Source organism: Parus major, chromosome 4A (assembly GCF_001522545.3).
Source record: "Parus major isolate Abel chromosome 4A, Parus_major1.1, whole genome shotgun sequence".
Lineage (NCBI taxonomy): Eukaryota > Metazoa > Chordata > Aves > Passeriformes > Paridae > Parus > Parus major.
Genome location: NC_031772.1, coordinates 4374340 through 4394153, shown reverse-complemented (window position 1 = coordinate 4394153; position 19814 = coordinate 4374340). Strand labels below are relative to the sequence as shown.

At 39.0% G+C, this 19814-nt stretch overlaps 1 protein-coding gene across 2 annotated transcripts in view; it reads left to right on the top strand.

The window, feature by feature from the left end:
• LOC107203976 (connector enhancer of kinase suppressor of ras 2-like) overlaps nt 1-19814 on the top strand; it is a 168755-nt gene that overhangs the window by 84495 nt on the left and 64446 nt on the right. For both annotated transcript variants that reach the window (XM_033514099.1, XM_033514100.1), the window contains exons 5-8: nt 51-138; nt 6432-6473; nt 8931-9050; nt 17694-17753. In XM_033514099.1, coding sequence (XP_033369990.1) covers nt 51-138; nt 6432-6473; nt 8931-9050; nt 17694-17753 — 310 coding nt within the window. The remainder of the gene's footprint in view (nt 1-50; nt 139-6431; nt 6474-8930; nt 9051-17693; nt 17754-19814) is intronic.

Here is a 19814-nt window from a genome sequence, read left to right as displayed (position 1 = left end):
TGTATTAAATTGTGGTTCTCTAATGCTGAATAAACCTTCCCCTGTTCCAGGTCTCCGTTTGTCAGCGTGACAGAATATTCACTGCTGAAAAACAACATTGTTCAACTGTGCCTGGAACTAACAACCATTGTGCAACAGGTAGGAGTGGCTCTCTTGTGCTCTGAGTCCTTTCACATCACTGCTTAAAAACTGCAATGCTAAAAGTAATCACAGCTTTTTACATCACCAGAAAAGTTGTTACAGCATTACCTCTCTGTTCTTTCCATTTTCTTATTTTTTGGGAGGGACAGGAAGATTTTTGGACTTTGGGGATCCTCCTGGATAGATTGAAGGATGGTGTGAAGTTAAAAATAATCCACTTTTCTCTTGAGTGGGCAATTTCATGCCAGGTAATTTCCTACCATGCAAGTGTTAAACAGAAGAATTAAGCCACAGTGGGAAACAGCTGAACTACTGCTGACAGGTTATTCCAGATTAAAATCTGAATGATCCAAAATGTTCTGGGGACAAGTTCTTAAAATACATACAATATATCCAGAACCTCCACTGTGGCTTCTTCACTGAAAGGAGAGCCAGGAGCACGGAAGTTTTTTAGGGATGAACACGAAATATTCACAATACTAAACAATTAACTACAGGACAGACAGTGATATCATCACTGACACTCATCTCTTATTTATAATATGGTACAGTCCACAAGGACATCAAAATAATGTATCTGGTCTTTAGTTCTGTATAATATATAGAAGTATAGAATATCCTGGGTTGGAAGGGACCCACCAGGATCACCAAGTCCAACTCCTGGCCCTGCACAGACACCCCAAAAATCCCACCCTGTGCCAGAGACCATTGTCCAAACACTCCTGGAAGTCAGGCTTGTGAGCCTATAACAATAAAATATAATAACATAATAACAGTCTCTGGCAGTGTCTGCCCCTGAAGTGAGACAAGAGGTGACACACAGGTACTGAAAGACTGAGGGTAAATTAGTTTTACAAATATTTACAATAAGGCACTCCCCTTGTGAGCGGATAAAATATTGATGAGGCAAAAGAGCGTTCCTGGGGTATGTGGAGAGGTCAGAGAACAGGCAGGGCTGTCAGGAATGAAGAAAAGGGGAAGGATGAGAGGATTGAAGGAGGGAGAGCAAGCAGAAAGCTTGGCTTAAGCTCCAGTTTTGTAGGGACTTTAGGCTGGGCCTGTCTCCAATGCAGAGGACCCCCCAGCCAGCCTCTGTCCTGTGCTGCCACAGATTTCCACTCACCCTCCCAGCAGACCAAACACAGAACTCAATTACAAATGCTTTTTGGAGCAGTAATGGAGTAGTAGTTCTGAAAACTCTTTTTTCCCCTCCAATTTTATTTCAGTTCTTGAAGCAAAAGAACTAAGGCTGATAAATATGTCATTGTATTTTACACTATTATCCTTAATTTATAATATTCAGCTTTACTCCTCCTGGAAATCTTGTCCTTTATGCATTTTTGCAGCAGAAAACAAAGATCCTTTTTTCTCTTTTCTTAGTTTAGAAATTCCTATGTCGGCACTTAATTATTTATGTATCTTTATTAAGCTTTCTCTTACAAGGTGCTTATAGCACTAGGCTATTTTTGATTTACAGACTAAGCAAAATAAACTTCTCTACAGTATAAAAAGTCCAGATTCTGATTCTGTCCTTCAGCTGATATTGCACTTTGTTTGTGTGAGTTTGATTTTTCCCTGTGGTCCAGGTGAAAACAGAGTAATTTTGAATTGCTGTCTCCACTTCTGTCGTTCATGTCCCAGCTTTTGGCAGATGAAATTCTGTTCTCCTCTGCCAGCAAGTTTGGTTCTTTATTTTTTTTCCAGTTCTTCAGCTCCAGTCCCAAAGCTGTCCTCCTTCTGACAACTTAAAAACAATCTTTTAGCATAAACTCTGAGTCATTCCAAGATGAAAAATGCTTAGTTAGTTCTTCAGGTTACAAATCAAGTTTTGTCTTTTCTTTATCTTATTGTCAGATCTGGCTTGTTTGATGGTTGTCTATTAAGATCTTTTTATGTTATATTCAACTTAGCACCAGAAAGAGCAGATAAAACCAAATCAGTCATAGAGAGACAGCTTTGCTGTCACTAAATCTGAGGAAAATTGACCTTAATGTGTGAAAGCAGAAATGTCTCACCTAAACCAGAACTGCAGGCTCAGCTGTAGGCTGGAATATGAATTGAAAGGCATAGCTAATAGAAACCTGGCTCTCAGATCCTTTCAGCTACTCCTTGTTTTATGAATTACATACATTTTAAATACCTCATTCAGGCAGTGTGAAAGCATCAGTCAAGGGTACGGGTTTGGCACACTAAGTGAGGAATGTCTTTGACATTTTGTGCAAATTGAACACGTTTTGTGTGCACAACCTGCAGCTGCCACTCCAGGTGAATTTTCTTAACAGGGGACATTGCCCTGTAACCTTAGTTTAATATAGAAAGTGCTTATGAATCCTCATGCTCAAATGTCCTGTGTGATCTGAGTGACATAACCCAAGATCAAGTTTATTTTAATGTATTATTATTATTTACATACCATGCAAATGCTGTGATGAATAGTCACTTATTTAACTTTAAACAACATCTGCTCATGCTGGTTAAAAGAAAACCTCATTCTCTAATTTTAGAGCAGTTTTACAGCTGTCCATTTCTGCTTGAAAATTCATTTTATTCTGCTCAGTTTTCTTAACCCTTTTGATCACCTTCACTAAGCTACTGTGAAAGAATTATGTCATGCACAGAGCTGCAGAAACATCCTGATTTTGAGTGCAATATCCCATGAAAATGTGTTTATAATAATATGCAAAAAAAGCACGTTAGATCAGGGTATTGAGATGTTTGAGCTCTCTGCTGACTTCACTTTGAGTTACAGCTCAGTTTCAAGGTGCACTCACGCTCCTGCCTGCTCTGAAATGGAATCCACCAGAATAACTGAACTAAATTTGGGTTTGGTCATGCTTTAGCGCGAAGGCTGTCCTGAGGGAAAGACAGCTGGAGGAACTGGGGAAGAACAAGTTTGGGTTTCTGCTCATAAAACGCAGACATTGGTTAATTTTCCATTGAGTATAAAGAGTTTCCCAGTCCTAGTGGCAGCTGGGAATCTAATTTTTCCTCATTATGTCAAAGATGTTTAAATCTGAGGTAGATGCATTTGATACACTCGTTGACCTGCAAGAACAAACTTTCTCTCAACAAAAAGTGTGTTTGTCTTACCAAAGGATGTCAGCACAATTCAGCCTTTTTCCAACAAAATCCAGACAAAATTTTTCTCGTTCTCCCCTTTATTACTGTCTAATTAACCTCACTGAGGTACATTCAGACACCTTATAATGGATTTTTGCCCTATTTTTAGCCACATACTGTGTTTAGGATGAAGCATGGCTTTTCTGGTTTTTTAAGCCATCTAGTTTGCAGTGCAGCTGATAGGAATTGCTGTTTCTCAGTAACTTCTGTACCTGGAGTAAACTTCAAATCAGTCTCCCCATGAAGGTGGCTGGACCAGACAACCTCCAGAGGCCCCTTCCACCTGAATTATCCTGTGATCCAGCAGCTGCCATGAAAAACCTGGCTGTTATTTTCAGTTTAAACTTTGCAGACTTCAGCTTTCAGCCCCTCCACCTTATTTTGCTTGCATTTGCTAAAGAACATTTCATCAAACATCTGTTCACTCTTTTCTAAAAATACACTCTGATCAAGTCTCTACCTTTGAACCAAGAAAAATGAGTCAGTTCTGTGCATTTGCCATTGTACATTTGTCTGATTCCAGAGCAATCTCTTTCTTTTGAATGTCTGAATTTCAGAAGTATTTCATTTTACACATGCCAGCAATGTATTTTGAAATACCTCTTTGTCATATCCACCACTCAGAGACTGCTGTGGGACTTTCCTGTTGTGTTTTGGAAGAAAATTCTCCTTTATTTGGGCTCAGTTTCTTTTCAGTAGTTGACTTAACTCACGCTGATTTAGAGAACTTAGTTAATGAACTAAATATTTCACATTTTTTTATGTGGTAGTTAACTGTCCTCAAGAACTCGCCATAAAACATTCTTGATGGCATCTGCAGATTTTCCTGGTACTTGCATTTTTTTCTTCTTTCAGAATTACAAATTAAAATTTTGACTAGATTGTGGGTGAGCACAAGCCCCACTGACCTTTTCTCTTTATGAATATGCAGAGGAGCAGCTTCACTTTATCAGAGACAAAAGTGTGCTGCACTTTCCAATTTCAGATATTCAGGACAGTGCAATCCTTGCCTGGTTTGCAACACTGCTCCTGTGACTGGTTTTGTAATTCCTGGGTTTGATCCTTTTACAGAGGGGAAATAGAACACAGCTTCTAATTTAAAGGTTATTTTAAACTTTAAAAACAAATATTTTTATCATGTCATCTTGCTACTGGAGAAGGTAGAAAGAATGTGACCATAACTATTATTTATGTTGTAAGAAAAATAGATCAACATCATATAAATGGTAGTCCTGGAAAATTATTTTTTTAATGAGATCCCTAGTGCATTGCTATTTATCAGAGAAAAATAAATCAGAAGAATATTGTGACCTACATATCTTAATATTTTAGTATAACACTGCAAGTGCTTTTAACCTCTCTGTTAAACCAGTCTGATGTCTTTTAAAAAAAAGTCAATATGCATCTATTTTGGAAGGAATCCCAAAGCCATTAACATTTTTCATGCTAATGTTATCTTGAATGTGCAACATAAGTACAGCTAACATTAATTCTGCTCTACAAAACAGTAAAATTTCAGTTTTACTATACATAAGTCTTCTATTCTTTGACCTGAAGTAATTAAGTTTGTTCAGAGGGAGGTTCATATTGTATTTCTAGCACAGAAATTAAAGGAATAATTTAGACAGGAACATTAGCTTGGAAGTCAAGCTGGAAGCCCTGCTGTGATCATTTTGTTCTCTTGGTACGTGGAGGGTTAAAAGGAGATGGTGGATGAGCTGTTTGAAGTGTGCAAAACTTGTAGGAAAAACTGCCTTGGGCATTGCCAGCCAAACTGACTAATTGAATTCTTTTTTGTGCTCTAGAAAATAACAGTGTGAATACAGAGGAAACATCAAAGGGATACTTGACCATGAAATGCTAATATAAATTCCTCTGTGTTGCTTTGCGCTCCCAATCTTCTGATTTTGACTTTCTTATTCTGTAGCAATATTCTTTAAACTGTAGTCACTTAGAAATTAATTTCTCCACAGGAGCAGCAATCCTCCAAAATAAATATTGACCTTCAGAGCTGAGGGAGGGGCAGTTCCTTGGGCTGAGGGTTCAGAGCAGCCGCCTCAGACGGGCCCAGGGGGAAAAAAATCCTCGAAGGGACACCCAAGGGACAAGATCTGGGAGCTGGATGGGAACAGCCAAGGGTTTGGGCTGCTGGAAAAGGGGAGCAGAGACCTCCAGAGAGGGTCCCAGCCCAATCTGAGTGTTCAGGGCACAGGGAATGAGGGAGTTAGGGTTGTTTTGTGGGAGATCTGAAGCAATTAACTCTTATTGCTAATATATTAAGATCTGGTAAAAAGAGGAAATCTTGAGAGCTATAGGGAATCTTAAACTGCTTGAAGGGATATCACAGAATATTCTGAGTTGGAAGGGAGCCACATATCAAGTCCAACTCTTAAGTCAATAAAACCCTCAGCCTTGGTGTCGCCATCACCAGGCTCCGACCACCGGAGGGAATCTTTAGTTACTTGAAGGGACCTCTCAGGAGTTATCAGTAAGTTAAATTTTACTTGAAAGCTTATTCAAGGAAAGCAAACTAAATAAAGAAGATGGGTTTTTAAAATGATCCCATGTCTTGCTCTGTAGAAAGGAGGATAAGGATTTAACCATTTGCCAAAGGACTAAGGGGAGAGGGGCCTGGCTGGGGGCTGAGGCCAGGCCGGGGCTGCCCTCAGGGGGAACCAGGACTTGGGGAGACCCTGCTCCAATCTCACAGATATTTTCTGTGTTTTCCTTTCTATTCCATGTTTTAGCTGGATATAACCTGAGATTTGGAGCAGCAGGAGGAGGTGGGGCAGAGCTGCAGGGGATGGTTCAAACCCCTTTGCCGTGGCTGTGTCCCAAATTCCAGAGGGTCACACTCAGGGAAATTCCAAACATTGATGAGTAACAGAGGCAGCAGATCCCTTTTAGCAATTTGTACGGTTTGTTTCATGAAATAAAAACAATATTTTAACCCCTGTAAAAAGCAAGGTAAGGATGGCACTGAAATCATAGAGAGTAAGATCAATTATTCTTAAAAATGATAGCTAAAATAGGAAAAAATAACTAAAAGTAACAAGTTTTAAGGTTCATCAGGAATATGTAAGAGGTTCTTAACAGCATTCTTCTTTCATTTCTTAATAGGAAATTTAATGTGACATTCATTTAATTGGTTTTGTTCTGTTTTACCACAGGATTGTACGGTGTATGAAACAGAAAATAAAATTCTTCATGTGGTAAGTAATTCTGCTTTGGTATTCTCTATTTTTATCCTCACACAAAAATGGTTGTTTTCAAAAAATAAGGCTGTTATAGGAAAATAAAGTTCCTTACTCTTTAGCATAATTTCTGATGAATCATATCCATTGCTAAAAATGAAAGTTCCCAGCAGTAATGCTCTCTGTTATAGCTACAGTTAATTACAAATAAAAAAATATATTTTTTTTAGGTTTAGAAGCTGCACAATATTCTGTATAGTTAATATTCCTACCAGAATGGCTGCTCAGATCCACAGACCTGGTCCATCACTGGTTATCAGACTGAGCATTTTGTGCCTTCAGAACTGAAAAAAAAAATATGATGACAAAGGGGAGTGGAAGAATCTTATCCAAGATTATTGATTAGATATTGGTTTTAAGTTCAAATACTTTATATTTTCCTGGTCCCAGCACTGAAAACTTGTACTGACACTGAGATAGAGTTAAAGCCTGTAGTGAAAGGGAACTCTCAAAGGATTTACAAGTTCAGATAAGCTTTGACAAGCTCTGCCCAAGTGCCTGGCTCTTTTTTTCTCCTTTTTTTTAAAAAAAGCCTTTTGCACACTCTGCTTCCAGCGGGGATTAAAATCTGTCATAAAACATTGATGTGCTGTTAAATTTAGAAAGCTTGCAGTGACTTTTAGGGGAAAAAAAAAGCTTACTATTGCAAACCTGGGTATGAATAGAACTTTTAAAAGCACCTGATACCTTCTGGGATTTGGAGTGTGCATACACACACACATACATATATATATATATTTACATTTACACCTTTTAACCCACAATTCTAACTGTGGCAGGGACACCTTCCATACACCACTGATATTATTGAAAAGTTCTTTGTTGTTTATTTTACTAAAAAAAAAGTAAAGAGAGTTTCAAGAGGCAGCTCTAAGGTTAAAACATTACAGTAGCAAATAGAAAGTGTTGCTCTCTCTGGGATTTAGTCTGCATCTAATCTGGGGAAATGCTCTCAAATGTTGAGACATAGAGAGGTTTTCAGTTGGAAATTATGATAATATCTTGATTTGCCACTGATTCAAAAGCTGGATAAAGGATGTACTCGCACACAGGGGCACCCACTACACTGGAGATTTTTTGAGTTTCTCCATCTGTGGTGGGAGAAGATGAGACTCAAATTCTGCTCAGGGATTCTGGCCCTGAGCTGAAACTGCTCGAAATATTTGTGGAAATGGTGACCTTTAGTTGCAGTCACACACACCTCAGTGGGATGCTTTGCATCCTGCAGCTGATACAAAATCCAGATGCCACAGCCAGGGCTCCAGAGCTGTCCTTGGATTTCCAGATGAGTAACTGCACAGTGAATGGAAATACAACCTATAAATTTAGGCAGTTAACTTATTCATTGTGACAACTTTATTTGTTTAACTTCTGTGGGTAGTGTCAAATGAGATATTAGAAAGCCTCATGCTTTTGCAAAGGCCTGAAACAAAACTTCCCTGAAGGGATTTCACTGGAATTTGCTATAATTAGGAAAAATGAGAGTACAGTCCCCAAAGCAAAATAGATGCACACAACACAGCCTCGACCGGAAACCCATCCTGAAATTCTGTTAAATGAATTCTTCCACGTTAGGTTCAAACATTTTTAGGCATAGACTCCTTTGAAGGAGTGTGCTTTAAGCAACACACAGAGATTTGGGAATAAATCTTTCCACATGAATGTTGTCTGAGAGTTCAGCTCGGCTCCTCTCTGACCTACAAACTTTGTTTTGACAGATGGGTTTAATTTGTCAGACCCACTGCTACTGTCCATGCAATGGAACTCCTGCTTTGAAGGTGTTTCTGTGGATTTGCACTAAGATTTTGAGATCTTTAGCTGGGAGGCAGGATAACAAAATCATTGCATAGTTGTAGTGATGTAGGATATCAGTTAAAGGACATGTTCAAAGATGCATAAGAATTTTACTTCAGGAAATGGGTTAACTAAGGCACTTCTCTGCCAGGGTAATTTTTAACAAAGGAAATTTTCCAAGCTGAAGAGCAGAATTCACCTAATTATCACAGTTGGTAGGGATGATGTCATCATTTGGTAGCTAAAATGGGTTATTCAGTTGCATAAGATTTATTTTAACCTGTTTCGCACAAATTCCATTGTATTTATAATCATAAGGATAAAGTTCATTGGGTTTGTTCTTTTGCTTTTAAAGTGCCCATGGTTGGAGTGGAGAAGATAGTTTAGAGATACAGATACACCTCTACAGCAGAACTGTTCATACATGTACATTTTCTTGCCATTTATGGATATTTTCTGTTCCCTTAACCACTTGCTCTTGACTTTCATACATCTGCAGTTTTTACAGCGCTAAGAATTAAAATTATCTGCTTATTCTTGGTTAGTTCTTAGAGGAAGAAATTCTTCACTTGTTGTTCCAGTTTGATACAGGGGATTCTATTGACTTGTTTTTCTTTGTAGTGTAAAACCCTGTCTGGGATTTGTGACCACATCATTTCTCTCTCATCTGACTCTCTGGTGTCCCAGTCAGCACACCTCGAGGTCGTTCATCTCACCAGCATCATGCCCAGTGAGGGGTTGGTAAGTAGCAAAGCAGCTCCAAGTTTAACTCTTAGAATGCCCAGCACAAGCCTCAGTTCTTTGGGATGATTTGGTTCTTGAATTTATCAAGAAATCAAAATATGTTTTCATGCAATGTCCTCATTTATTTAGTAGGCTGAATCAGATTTCTGAAGGTGGTTTAATTGACATTTATCTGAACAAAGGGATTTTTTTGGTTTTATGAAATGAAAACCTGTTTTACCTAGAGCTTCACTACTGTATGAGTAGTTAAATCTACGATCCTTTGATATTTAGATTGCAGTTTTTGAAATGTACTGAAATAATCCCCAAATGCAAACACATACAAATAAAATTAACTAATGTCATTAATGTGCTTTCAAAATGCTTAGTGGAAGGTCTCTGTCTGGGATTTGCATAAATGGAGTTATATGCTTGCCTAATGATCAGTTCAAATAAAACTTTCAGAAGTATCTTCCCAGGAACAAAATAAATCTCTTTGATTTGTAAATAGTTGCTCACTGAGCAGCCTGGTTGGGTGGCTCTGGACATCCCAGCTGCTCTGCATTAGTGGTGGCTCACAGCAGGACACTGCTCTGCACATACAGAGACAGATACAGAATTATTTGGCTGCAGCTTTTAAATATGAATGCACTGATATGTTTTTTTGGAAAATGTATTTTTGTGGCATTTTAGTGGTTGGTGGGTAAAGACTTCTGCCTCCCCTCAGTAGTCCCTTTTGTCCCTTACAACCATTTGATGTTGGTGGGCTTTGGGAACATGAGGCTTGTGCTTGGGAACCTCAGGAGCCAATAAAGCTGGAGTGGAAGGTGGCACTGCAGGCACTGGGATGTTCTCACTTGCTCTCCTCAAGAGCCAGGCTGCTTTTCCCAGCACAATCTCCTAGACTGCCTTCAGCTGCCTTCTCAGAATTCTCTTTATTTTTATTTTCTCCCCACATGAAGAGTGATTCAGGAATGTTGTTTCTCAGCTGAAGGAAGCAGTTGTAGGAGGAAAAAAAGGGGGAAGTGGGGAGTGAAATTGGCAGCCATGAGGCTTATCCACAGAAAATCCCCAAACTGACAGATCAAAATCCATTGGAGTGCCACTCTACACCTTGTGACATGTTTCCTCTTTGTAATTCAGCGTGATTTACAGATTTTAAATTTCTGTTAGTTGAGACACTTTGTGTTATTTCAACATCTTCCTCTTTGTTCTGACATTGAACAGTGACGAACCTCATATGCAAATACTGTCAGAGTTACAAGGGCATAATTACTCTGAGGTATGCATATTAATCTGAGAATGACATATTTTAATAACATGAGGGGGTGTGTGTGACTGCACAAGTTTACTTTATTCTTAGGCTGATTTAGTCAACAAAGAACATTACCCCAGCAAAAAACCACATTTAATTTTAATTCCGTGGCATCGCAGATGCTCAGCCCAGTGTGTAATCCTGAGCACAGATACAATTTCCTTGCTGTGCTGCTGCATCCTTATGGCCAAACGTGTTCCCTTTATGGCCCAGTTTCCCCTCTAGGTCTGATTTCTGGGTTAGTGCAGGGTACCCAGGAAATACAGGTCACTACATTTGCAGGAGATACACTGTCAGTGTCCCAGTGCTTTTGACTTGCTTTAGGATTACTACACCCTGCAGGCCAGCACTCTGCATGGCTTTCCTTTCTGTGCAGAAATGGGATGTATTTCTGCTGGTCTAATTAGGGGAAAGTTCATTATCGGTGCTGCAGGGATGCTGAACTCAGAGATGCATTTTGCTCAGAGATGATGGAGCACAACAAGCAGGGCTGGGTCTTGCTGATCCTCCCATGGCTCTGGATTTAGGACAGGGGCTGGTGGGGGACAGGAGTGGAATCTACCCCAAAACCAGCATTTCCTGTGGGGAACTGAGATTTCCTGGTGTGCAGGCTGAGGCAGGTGTCTGTCAGGAGCTCTTGGAGGAACTGCCCGTGAAGATTTAAGCTCTGGAGTGACCAAGGTGAGAGCTGTTGGCTGAGATGTTGGGTCCTCTCCTGTGGTTCACATTTCCCTTTGCTCCTGGCAGAATTTGGGGCAGCCAGGAGCTGTGCTGGGATGATCCTGCTGGATGGACTCGGGCTGGAGGAACCCCTGTGAGGTTCTCCACCCGCAGCATGCCCGCGAGTTAGGAGCCAGCAAAAGAGCAGTGAGTGGGCACTGCTGACAGAGGACATGAGACAAACACTGCAATCAAAATTGCCTGGCAATTTCTCCTTTTTTTCCCCCCTTTTTTCCCTTAGATGAAGTGAAATCACAGTGAATGAGTGAGTTTTCTGTGCCTAATTGTGAAGGCGCTGTAACGTGTTAGGTTGGAAAGTTCCTTGTAATCAATTTTGCTGACACTGTGTTCTGTTTAGAAGAAAATATGAAAAAGGACTATAAATGGGAATAAAAGAAAAATCATGTGAAAAGGAAAAGAAAACATTAATCAGAATCAAATATAGAACAGAGTAATGAATTACAAATGGCTTTCTCATGATTGTATAGCGGATTTTTTCCACAGGATATCTGCTCCATTCAAGAGAAAAATGAGCACTATTCAGTGAATGGAAAGTATTCAGAGTTCCATTTTTATCCTTATCATTCAGTGTAGGGGTTGAGGCCTGATTTACCACACTTCAGCTAAGCTCTGCAGTCCCTGAAGTTACTAATTTCATCGTGAGTTGTTTTATTTATTTTTTATATGGCCTTACTGAGTGCTTCATAGACACTAATTAATTCATCCTCACAACACACTTGTGAAAAGGATACTGTAATTTTAGTTTTGGAGATAGGAAGCTAATGCACAGCAGTTGGTATCAAAATCACCAAAAATGTGTTTTTCAAGAGCGGCTTAATGTAATTTTTCAGAACATTTGTTACCTTTACAGCATAAATTTAAAGCACAGCCTCTCTTGGGTTTATGTGTAGCTGATTTTCAGAGCTACTGAGAACAGGGTTCATCCAGGGTTGGCACCTAGAAAACAAAGACAATTATTTGCTGTTGGAGAAAAGTGTGTTCTAAATCACTCAGATTTATGAAAGAGTTCAGTTTTCTGGAATGATATTCAGCTGACTAAATTATGAGTCTTCCCAAATTTTCAAAACCCCATTTGCAAAATTTTTTATTACATTCCTTCTAATTTCTTCCCCAAATGAGCCAGGAATCCTATTGACATTGCATAAGCTCACACATAAACGGAATTAATTTCCAGGTCCAAGTCCACGCAGTTGCTGCACGGAGTCAGAACTCCTGCAGGGCAGTGTCTGTGTGTTTAATTGTGTAAATAAATTCTGGATCATAAAGCATTTTCACAAAGGGACTCTAAGTCTTTGAAATGTGCATCTTCAGTTCTAGCATATTCTAACTTTCTGTCTGTGCTTTTATGAGCTTTATAGTCACCTTTTTTTTTCTCCCTCTCTAAAATTCCATCTTTTGAATTCAGCTTTATTAAATTTTATATGGCCTTATCTCCAGCCCTCCCAGGACACTCTGTGTGCTGTGCTTTCCTGGCAGGTTGCTGGACAAAGGAATTTCCATTGGGAACACACGGTTTGGTTTCCCTTCCAAGTCCTGGGGACTCTGCATCCTGATCTCTGCAGGCACTTGTTGGCCTCCTGAAATATATTGAGTTTTTTCCTCTCTTTTTCCATTCCTTCCCCAACTCCACTGGTCAAACTGATTCCTCCTTTTCCCTAATTTCCCCTGTTTTTTCACTATTTTTCCTTTTTCCTATTTTTCAGTGGCAAATACTGAAACACTCTCCAAGCATTTTCTTTTTCCTGCTGAAGTAACTTTAAGGATTGTAAAGCACTTTTTATCCTGAATTGTTGTACTGGGTATGGTAATACCATTAATATCTGAAGTGCACAGCATAATCAGCACGAACAAGATGTCTGGAAGGCAAAGCTTTGTTTCAAACAATCCATTTGACAAACTTCAAATAAATTCCTGCACTAAAAAAGTATTAAATTGTGAGAATCACCGTTAGCTCTGGCTGAACACGCACACATAAATTTTTAGGAAATCGAATAGAATAAAATAACTTTGTGATTTAAGAAAATTGCCTCCCCACTTTAAATTTTTTTGCCTTGATGGATCCACAATGAGCCCTCGAGCCTGGAGTTTGGGTTGCTGTTGGCAGCCCCTGAGTTTGCTGCTGAGTCCTTGGGGATGAAGGTTGATGAAAGGCTGGGGGAACCTTGCTGTGATTTACCTGCCCACAGCCAGCTTTGGAGCAGCTTTGCTGTCACATAAACAGGCAGCATTTTATTGGAGATGTTGGATACAGAGATACAGAATGGGATGATGGAATGGTTTTTGATGTTTGGGGCTTTTTCTCCCCCCTCCTGCTCTTGGATGATTGGGGATTGTCCATAGTGAGAGATTATTACAGCCAGTATTATTTCAGATGAAACTTTTTTTTTTTTAATCTTCTGAACTTGATGTCCAGCTCATATTTCCAGAGATACTTCTGTGTAACATGCAGCTTTAATCTTATTTGATGAGATTAATGATTCCTCTTAAGCAGGAGATTCCAAATGGGGAGGCAGTTGGGGTTTTATTGTTTGGGTTTGTGTCTTCTGATGTCTGTGGAATGTTTTCTTCTCTCCTTCTGGAATAAAGAAGGACTTTTATCCCTCTTCCTTTCACTTTTTTATTCTTTTTCTCCCTGTTGTCTGAGCTTCCCCCTGCTGATAGAAACAGTGCAATCTGACACACTTTAATTAAGATGTACACTGCTAATATTCAGAGCCTTCTTAATTTTTCTGCAGAGGGAAATTTTCCTATTTCATTCTAAGAATTTAAGGAAAGCAAAGATTGTGAGAACAAAAACTTTTTATGAGACCAGCTGTGTGGTGCTGGAAAAACAAAAAAGCTGAACAAACAGCCAAGCTGTCAGATGCACAGGACCTTCTTTATGAAGGATTATTCATCTCTCCAGTGTCCAGCTACCCTTTCAAACAGTGCTTCTCTTCCTGTGGCACTTGCAATTTAAGGTGATGGGAGCAAATCTTTCCCATTTTCACATGAAAGGAATTGCAAGGAAGGCAAGAAGAGAGAGTAGAATATGAAGGCAGCTTTTTTTTTGTGGGAATGCCTGGCCTAAAACTGTCAGGGTGTTCATCTACTAATTGAGAATTATTTTTAAATGCTTAGAGAAACTTGACAAATTTCCATCATGCTTGACATATAAAGGTTCTCATAGCCTAAAAGCCAAAACAAAACCAAATCTGCTTATGCAGAAGAATAAAAGAAGTTACTATCACAAGTATTTTGAGTTGTCTTGCAGGAAGGAAAGCAGAGGTGTTTAAATTTGGGGAAAAGACTACAACATATCAGGCATAAAAGTTGTTTTTTTGAGAGGGACTTTTAAATGGTATGAAATTTAAATAAAAACTCTTTCACCTTCTCAAAGCACTATCAAGGCATTTGTTTAAATGCATCTGTAACTTTGACAGTTGAAATAAGATGAAAGAAGCATTTTTTATGGGGCAAAAGATCAAGGGGTGTAAAAGTTCCCTGGTCATTTGTGGCTTTACAAATCTGCATCTTTGCTGTCACTTCTTCCCTGTGCTGGAATAATTGTTGACACTTAAAAACACACTGCTGTCATTATATCCTGGTTAATTAACCAGATGACTCCGCAAGAAAATTTTCAAGGAAATTCCCCTGACAAATGGATATGCTGTTTTCTGGGGAAAAGTCTCTTCAAAATGGGATTTTAAATGGCTGATGCCTTCCCATATGTTTCCAAAGGTCAGATTTTAATTAAAAACTTTTAATTCATTTTGTCTCTAGAGGACAGTGGCAGAGTTACTCAGAAACAGCCAGGTTTCTTGATTTGATGCCTGAGAAACATTTCCTTGTTCTCTAACATAGGTCAGTGCCATCCTTCAGAGCTTATGTCTGACACATCAGTTATTAAAGAGCAACTAATTATTTCTAAATGTTGACCAGTCTGAGCCATCTTCACAGAGTGAGAATCCTTGGCACTTGCCTTATCTCGAGATAAGGGGTACAGCTTGTTATTCTTTTCTCTGAGACCTTTGTTAACATTCAAGAATAAACCAGAGATACTAAAACCCCATTCTTTAAAAAAAAATAAAATAAATAAATTAAAAATAGATTAATCATAAATTAATCCATAAAAAGGACTCTGCTAAAGAGGTGGGAGAAGCCTCCAGAGCAGGACTCTGTGCTCCTGTCAGATGTAGCTGCCACTCCAGAAGGGGCTGTGGCACTTTGGCCAAACCTCTGCATGCACCTGGTCCCTCCCAGGTGACCAAACAATTCTCTGGCTATCACTGCTGAACTCTAGGAAGTAAAAAATTAATATAAGGACTTTTCTATTTTTTTTACAATAATCTTTCCATCTTTTCAGGCAAGAGATATGTCAAGGGGATGCTCTGCTCCTGTACTGGTCAGCAAGAAACAAGCTCATTATTTTTCTTTTGAGAAAACAAGGATGAAAGCTCTGTGTAGGATAATTTGAAGGCTATGAGTCATTCATTAGAATTGTTTATTTTTTTATATATTCTTAAGCTTTAATAACTAGGATGAAAGAGCAGACAGCAAAATGTAGGGTAATTCTGTGTGATTAGTCAGGTTTTATGTCTCTCCGATGGCATCTGTTAAGAGATAAAATTATAATTTGATTTTTTCCTAAAATACACAGAGATTAACAAGAGTCTAAGAACTTTAGGAAGAAATAAGTGGTAAGATTTAGTGAAAAGTTCAACACTCTGTCCTCTTGTGGCCTGAAAGATTTTAATCTGTTGGGTTTTTTGAGAGGGAATGGATCTTGTCAAAGCAAGTGGGATGTTAGGGCTGTGATATTAAATTTGATATAAAAGTGTGGCTGGAAATGTGTTCCTGAAGTTCACCAAGTGCTAAAAGAGCAGGAATGTTGTGTAAGGAGCTCGTGAAAGGTTCACTGTGGAAATTCAGCGTAACTCCCACACTAAAGGGACAAAATTTCTGCTCCAGATTTTTAATGGAGATTCACCATCCCATTGCCCATGGGAGCCTTCAGTTTTCCAGTGCTCCTGTTTGTGTCTTTGAGCTGGCAAAGAGAACTTTGTCTTTAGCTGCTGAAGGGACCACAGAGACAACAGAACAGCAAACACCTATAAAATCAAACCTCTCTAAAGAAGGAAATGCTGAAAGGCTCCCCAGCAGCTTCTTTCTCCCAACTAATCCCATTTTATGAAGCCGATTTCAAGATTTAATTTGGATCTTTGGTTTTTACAAATGAAGTTGTTTATAAAGCAGACTAATTTAAGAGAACAACTGAGATGGGGAGTAAAATCTAAAGCAGAGTTTCCTATGCAACAGAGTTAAGGAACCAGCCAGCAATCAGGTTTGGACAATCTTTATTTTTAAGATTTCAATAAATTTAAAACTTGCTGAAATGGAATTAGTTTACATTAAGGTAGAAGTTACATTTTCTCATGAGAAGTCCAAACAGACCCAGATAGGGGAGGTTACTCAGGGCCACGTCCAGTCACAATTTCATCATCTCCAAGTCTCCAAGAGATCCCACAGCTTTTCCAGCCTGTTCCAATGTTTTATTTTCCTGGTGGTAAAACTGAAAAAAAAAAAATTCCTTACCAGAGTTCCAACTTGTCTCTTGCTTCTCATCCTTCCACTGTCAGGAGTGGTTTGGCTCCTCCTCAACCTTCCAGTTTAGGGAGCTGTGGAGAGCAATTTCACATTAACTTGGTAGGATGTTTAATTTTGGGTTTTCCTCGAGGGGTTGGGAGGTGGTGTTTGTGAGCCTGAAGATCTGGATTAGCATTCAGGAATCTGGAAATTGCTCTCTCTGAGCAAAATGTCCTTGGTTATTGCTGGGGGCTCTAAACTTTGGGGCTGACAGCACAAGGTGATGCAGAACTATTGAAAGAAAATCAGAGCAGCACAATGTACCAATTAGATTAATTATATTTCAAAATGTGATGGATAACCGTGCTGTGTGAAGAGATGGGAAGCTCTGACCTGGCTCCTGAGAGGGAAGCACAGGAGCCACTGAGCCTGCCTGACATTTGGGCTCAGAGTGTGTTCAGCTCCACAGATCCCTGCTCTGGTTGTCTCTCTCCATCTTGTCAGTCCCCTCCTTGGAGCAGAATCCTTAATGGATTAATTACAAAGCTCCTGTTAGTTCACTAAGCTCATTTTCCCCCATAAATTAGCAATATGAGCACTGGCTCCTGTCTGAGTTAGGCTCTGGCTCTGCTTTTACTGAATCAGGAACTCTTTGAAAATGGGGCATTTAAGTTTAAAACGACTCCTGCTCATGCTTTTGATTTCAATACTTCTTTTATGCCACTTGTAATAAAAAGAGGTTGTGTTAAATATTTCAAATACTGAACAGGCACAAGGTTTTGTGCTGCTGCTTGGTTTGAACTCTGTTCACAAACTTTAGAATAAAAAAAAAAATTTAAGTGAGAAAACTCCGTTATTTATAGTGGTCTTAACATAGATTTGTTAAACTTAGATTTGCAAATATTAATTGATCATAGTCCCTTCCAGTCTGTTTGAATGCTATGGTCCTTAGAACAAACCTATTATTTTAATTATCATGCAAATATCTTGTGTTTGTTTCCTACAAATATTAATTATCCTTTTTGCTCTTCTTTTTCCAGGGAATGTATATCAAATCAACATATGATGGACTACATGTAATCACAGGAACAACAGAAAATGTAAGAGTCTTTATTTTAAAATACTTTCATCATGCTTTCAATTATTTTCTGTGTATCTGCAGTGCACTTTGTTATATGTAAAATTGTTAAAACCAAGCCACTTTTTATTAATATCTTTGTTCAGTTTTCATGTGTATGTATCATATTACCTTTGTAAAGATCTAGAACCCTTGAAAATAGTCATGGAAAAGCAGCTGTGTGGAAATTATTAATAACTATCCCTATAATAAAGGAAATTCTGAAACTTCTGCCCTCAATGATTCTTCAAATACTCCTTTCCAACAACATCCACACATTTATCTCTCTGGAACAAGTGCTTTCCTTTATATTAAGTACATTATACTTTATGTTTTCTATCATTTTTAGTAAATACACAGAGGATATTATCATTTCAATATTATATTTCATAATATATAATATCTATTCAATATAATATTATTCAATTATAATTTTCATTTTAGCCCCAGAGGTATTAAAGAAAACTGAACCAAAATCACAGAGAGTTTTGCAGGGCAAAGATCTGTGTGAGAGATCCCAGGGACTCTAAAGAGTGTGACAGGAACGAGAGCACAGCCTCTAAACATCCTCCTCATTCCTTAACGTGCAGTTCATCATCAACAATTTGAAAAAAATTAAATTGACTTCAACTGCTGCCATCTAATTACTGTGACAGACTTCATAAAGCCACCCTTCTGGTTTTCATCTTGTCTTTTGGTCACACTGTTCCCTTTCAGCTCAAAGCTCAGAGCTGGGCAAGCCACAAGTTCAGATTTTATACAGCTGATATTGAAATTACGGCTTGCTGATACCCCAGGAGGATAAAATGAGCTCTGGGAGATGTAAATCCTGGCTGGCAAGAGCCAGTGCTCTGCTGGCCCATATGGGTGAGCTCCATGTGGGATATTTTCACTGATTTATATGCATTGAGAAGTGTTTATATGGGTTTTATCAGTGCAAACCCATGGAAAGCCAGATGATTTGTATGTCACAATTTGGGAAGACAATTCTAATGCAAATTAAACTTGAATTTTGTTTGTTTATATTGTCGCCATTGGCAGCATTTTGAAGTCTAAAAATAACTATTATGTGTATCTTGGGTCCTGAAAATTATGACTGATCCATCTTGATTATGTTGGAGAAATTATGTTCATAGATGGAATTACTCATGCTGTAATTAATCCACTTTTTTACTGTAATTCTAATTCATTTCAGAAATATAATGCAGTTTATAGGGGAAATATTGATACATTTACAATTGAAATTCACAGGAAGAGTTCCTAAATTGCCAGCCACTAGAATTTTAATATTTTTATTTTGACTATCAAAACTTTTTGCTAGGACACCACCAGAAAAATTGCTTTTTCGCTTTTGCTAAAAGTGTAGTCACATGTGCAGATAAACCAGCATCAAAGACCTTTAACTTCTGGTGTTTCAGCAAATTGATTTTTCATTCCTTTTGAAGGGATAATTGACCCCAGAGCCAGTGTTTAATTAGCTCAGCCTCATCCAAGTCAGGAAAGCAGCTAAAAAAGAGAAAGAAGCAGGCCTTTGCTTTTCCAAGTAACGTCAGCTGAAGTTAAACATTATGAATAGTGGTGTTTACTGCAGTTTCCTGCTCATCTCTCATGCCCCATTCAAAGCCAAAGAGTTTGTTAAAGTCAAGTTGAATTCCAGGAATATTTCTATTACACGTTTGCTCCTGGGCTGCCAAAATTCCTCAAGTTTCCAGGAAAAGGAGGAAGTGGCTCTGGAGCCAGGTGATTCCTCAGTGAAGTGTGGGGGTAAATCCTGTTTGCTGTAGTGCAGAAGGAGTCGGGGCAGGAGGAGGGGTCTGACTGCTCTGCCCAGGGTTTAGCTCAAAACTGGAGCCCAGGAATGAAGCCCTGACAGAGATCAGGCAGGTGAGGGGCTGGGATGAGGCTGGGCTTGGGCAGAGAAAGGCTGGGAATGAAAAAACAGCTGTGGGCAGAAAGTAAAAGCTGTGCTTGTGATTCCCAGTCCCACTGGGACTCACCAGGTCAGGTATTGCTGTTTGCCCTATTGGCTGATTGGGTAATCAAT